Source organism: Hyposmocoma kahamanoa, unplaced genomic scaffold (genome assembly GCF_003589595.1).
Source record: "Hyposmocoma kahamanoa isolate Upper Pololo Valley unplaced genomic scaffold, ASM358959v1 81068, whole genome shotgun sequence".
NCBI lineage: Eukaryota > Metazoa > Arthropoda > Insecta > Lepidoptera > Cosmopterigidae > Hyposmocoma > Hyposmocoma kahamanoa.
The window spans coordinates 12,643-17,300 of NW_020654083.1; the positions used below are offsets into that span (position 1 = coordinate 12,643).

A 4,658-nucleotide genomic window follows, 5' to 3' on the forward strand; every position below is an offset into this window, starting at 1 on the left:
ATGACGGGGAGCGAGTTCACAGAAGTGGGGCGCAATCACAGTGGAGGTCAGTTCACTCATTCACAGTTCACCATTCCATTCACTGCGCCATTTTGCTGCATTGGTCTTTATCTTTGTTTTGGCGATTAGTCAAATAGTCATTGAATCTTGCTTGCGTTCAGCAGGGCGAAGTGCTGGGGCGCTAGTGACAGTTCTTTTCGTATAATTAATAGAAGTGCACGTCTAAGTCTGAGAAACATGCGACCGCCACTTTCGTGTCTGCCGTTGGCGCTTCTATTTTTAGTCAGCGCAGTTCCCTCGAACGCTCAAAGTAAGTACCTACATTCTAGTTTCTTTGTGTAGCGATAATGGTGGGCCCACAGTCAAGCAGCTGTGGACGAGACGTAGGCGGCCGCGGAGGTTCACAGGCGAAGGTCGGCCGCGGCTGATCAATAAGTGAAATTAACAAAGACACTTGCGATGATGTCATTGCTTTGCGCCCTTCTTACCATTTATACAAATTATATTCATATTGGATACTTGTCATGTTCTCAGATCTATTTTTACATGGTGTGGGTTAGATCCACATGAGTAGGGTAGTAGTGGGCTGGATACTGGAGATGGTTTGTCGCCGTCGCGATGCGATGCGATACGGTGCAATTCCTTTATTTAATGCTTTACCTAAAATGTGTATTTAATTCTAACATTATTAATTCTTCTACATTTAATTCTAAAATCTATTTTTAATTGTAAGTCAAAGTAGGTTGTAATATCACTCTTCTCCCCCAAACGAAATCAAGACTATACTTTTTGAGGTTCTATGTTGGAAATTTTTGTGAACAATGTGTAACTTAACACAAAAGGAGTATAGAAAATATTGTGATAATAATTTATGTCTTTGAAAGAAATATTATGTATATTAACTAAACAGTTAAAATTAATCAACAAAGTAAATAAAATTGAGATGGCAATCCTACTACTGCTCAATTCAACTATTGATGTACTAAGTTTGTCCCTTGAGTCTTCTTCAGAGAGCGTTCCACCTGGTCATGCATGAGCTGTCCAATTCTGAACACACTAGAGGCTTTTTTCATATCGAGTGTTGTCTTTTTAGTGGCCACAGAAATTTCAAGGTTGAATTCTGTGGAAAGGGGCCATTGAACAGCAATGCTTTATACATATATTTACTGCCTATTCACTTCCCTCAAACACAAATGAAAAACAGAAACGATAACTTGGACTTTTTCAAGGCAAGAGTGTATAGGCATTATTTAGGTGTGCATGCTCCATCATCGACCTCATCGTCACTTTCCATGAGGCGAGAGCACACTTGTGCATTTGACCTCCATTAAATATTATTAATTAAAATATGTAAGTACATATTTTAATTAAAAAAAAAAATTTGCCATGTCAGCCTGATGGTTTGACCTTCCGCCTCTCAAGCAGAAGGGTTGTGGGTTTGAGTCCAGGATTCACCCTTATTTAATGATGTTTGCGCAGTTTCCAGTCGGCTTTGGGCTTGCATGGGAACTTCAGCCCCGGCCTTCTAATTGTGAGAGGAGTTCTGTGTCCAGCAGTGGGACTGTATATAGACTAACTATTATAATATATACTTCTATCAGATATTTTCATGTTACAGTATTAATTTGTTTCACAAGTAATAAAGAATGTCTCCAATGAAAATAACAATGAGAATAATTTCATGAGATCAACTATAGTAACATACAGTTGACAACACTCGCTTGTATGTAGTAGTATAATGTGCAGGAAAATTAAGTTATATTTTTATTATGGGGTTCTAGGGTGGTAATGATTCTTTCAAATTTTAACGCTGCCGCCGCCGTAGAAGCCGCTAGAAGCGCAGATATACAGCCGGCTCGTCCACTACCGTCACCCCACATCAGTGGACTATTTGATTTTGTTTATTAAAGCGAATGTACGTGTATTCATTTTTTAATTTATCATTTTTATGAGACGCTTATATGTACCATGTATGGCATGGCGTACATAAATTTAATAAGATACCTTTTCCTCGCCAATAATGATGAAAAATATTCTCTGCCACATGGGCGGAATTACAGTAATTGCAAACATTCGGGCTTCGAACGGCCTTCTGCTTTTTATCGCTTCCTTACCATCCTTGTAACAGAGATACAAAATAGGTAGTCGTAATGAGTAACATTTAGGAGCGTACCTCTAGTGCGGTGTAATATAATTTGATAAATAGAATAATAAAGAGCTTTATTGGAATTGTCAAATATTTACAGAGAGCGTTCACTTAATCATCTAATTGCCGCATTATCAGCGTAACGATATGTACATACTCAACAGCATAAGGCGGTCGCCACACTCGCGTTTCACCCGGTCAGGCGCATTGTCTGGAACATTCAATCAACCGACGGGTTCGCCTATCACTCGACAGGGATGCGCTCGAAATGTGAAATCCGTGTTCGGTTTTCCTCCTTCCACTATAAGCCGCTTTAAGTTCTCTCGGGTGCCGGGTCCACGAGCCGGCCCCTCAGCCGGCGCTGAGCGTGCGCGTGCGCAGAGGGCGGCGGCGAGCGCACGCAGACGGCGGTGGAGGGCGCGCCGCTGGCGGTGGAGTGCGAGCTGCGCGTCGAGCAGCGCGCCGAGTGGCGGCTGGAGGGCCGCGCGCCGCCGCCCGACATGCGCGCCAGCGAGGCGCCTTCGCCGGGCGGCGGGCTGACGGCGCGTCTGGCCGCGGACGCCGCGCGGCCGCACCACGCCGGCCAGTACGCGTGCTCGCGCGCGCCCGACGCGCCGCGCGTGCGCGTGCGGCTGCTGCCCGCCGGTACGCCGCCTCCGGCCGTAGTTTGTTCCGCTTGGCCGAGCCGGTCCGTCCCCGTCGTAGTTAGATCGGTAGCGCCAGCCGCAGGTCGAGAGCGTCTCTCGCGTCGCTTGTGCGGAACTATCCGCCGTTTGCCGTAGCGCCTTAGTTGGACTCGAGGTTCTTTGCCGCTTCATTTGGCCGCGGGTCGTCGCGGCCCCTCCGCTTGTGAGTAACGAGTAGGTCGCTCTTATCTTAGTGGGCACCGCTTCGTTCCCTATCGTATTGCGTACCGGTAGATGGTAGATTTGACTTTCGATTGTGATCATTTTATTATCACCTTTCGGCACTGAGCACCGCCGCGCCGCGCCCCGCCGCTCTCGGCTGCGCTCCCGCCTGCGCTTCGCAGAGGCGTCGGGCGGCGCTGTGCCGGTGTCGAGTTTCAACTACAGTATGGCGGTGCAATGTTGCAGGCGATGCGGAGCCGGCGGCGGCGGCGACGGCGACGGCGACGACCGGCGGCGCCGTATATGAAGTGTCCGATTCCACGATTTTGTACTACGATCTGGTGCGCATGAACGAGAACGCGGACTTCAACATCTCGCTCGACTGCTCCGGCATCACCACCAACGTGTCCGCTATTATCACGTGGTGCGTACTCGAATGATATGTTTGTTATGTAATTAATTAAAGATGACGTTTACGGCGAAAGACGAGCGTGTTTGTCTCGCACAAGGTCGCGGTACCACGCGATAACGCGCCGCCGCGATTCGCGCCCCTGCGCGATAACGCCACGCTCTTTTATTATTATCTCTGATCCAGTTAGATTGAACAATTAGATTGTTTGTCACTGGTCTACGTACCTCGAGTGTCAACGCAACCAAAAATCACGTGACAATGGCGTCTCTCGGCAAAGACCTCGCTTATATTTACCATAAGACGCCCCGCAGACTGCAGATTGTCTATCGGCCGGTAGTTCAGCCGGGTCCTTAAACAGTATGGAAATGTATTATTTAAGTGTGCACATTATAACGATTCAATATCGGCCTGAAAAGAAATAAATTTGAATTGCTATTCCATTACCTTGAAACCGATTTGTCGGCGAAGTCTCGAGCGGACTGCTGATTTAGTGCGCAGTCTTTCCATGCGCGCACGTTCATCTAATGGTTATCCAACCGATTAAATGCATCCTTATTATACGCCGTTCTTTTGATTCTTTTTCTTGCATTGGAATGTTTAAGCGTGTTTGTGTTGCAGCTAGAACAATGTTTTTAAAAAATACAATTAAAAACAGCGCGACTGTAGTAAATATGACTGGGAATATTTTAAACAGCGAAACTGGAAGAATCAAACCTCGCAGTTTAAATAAAATATTTGAAAAAAATATTCAAAACCCGATCTGTTCACATTTTTACAGTAATAATTTAATGACTCCTAAACAATTTGGTTTCACGCGGGGTCGCTCTACAACCGATGGCGATGCTGGTGTTGAGTTGATGAAGCATTTGATCCTTATTATTGAAAGTGAAAAGGCGCCAAAGGAGCAGATTATTAACTGCGAAGCATTGTTCATGAAGCGAAATGTGAAATGGTAGATGTTAAAAAAACTTAAACTTCTCACGGTCTTTGTAAAACTTACAAACCAAAAGTTGGGACGTTAAAATTTTACTAAATCTAGATATTTACAAATTTTACTAAATCTAGACATAAACGAAATGTAATTCTATTGGTTGGTTTGCAACAAAGCCGCTCTTTTTGAAAGGGTGTGGATTGAGTGAGCATAAGAAAGTATTTGTAAAAATTGTGAAAAGGCACTAATCGTTCTGTAATTACTGACGATAATTGAACAAAATTACTACTAGAAACTAGTACGAATATTACATCCAAACGT

At 45.0% G+C, this 4,658-nt stretch overlaps 1 protein-coding gene across 1 annotated transcript; it reads left to right on the forward strand.

The window, feature by feature from the left end:
• On the forward strand, positions 1-3,223 carry LOC113234203. Its single transcript, XM_026469500.1, has 3 exons — positions 1-46; positions 146-310; positions 2,528-3,223. The coding sequence occupies exons 1-3, from the start codon at positions 1-3 to the stop codon at positions 2,926-2,928; spliced, it is 612 nt and encodes a 203-aa protein (XP_026325285.1). The 3' UTR covers positions 2,929-3,223.
• Positions 3,224-4,658: the final 1,435 nt, after the last annotated feature.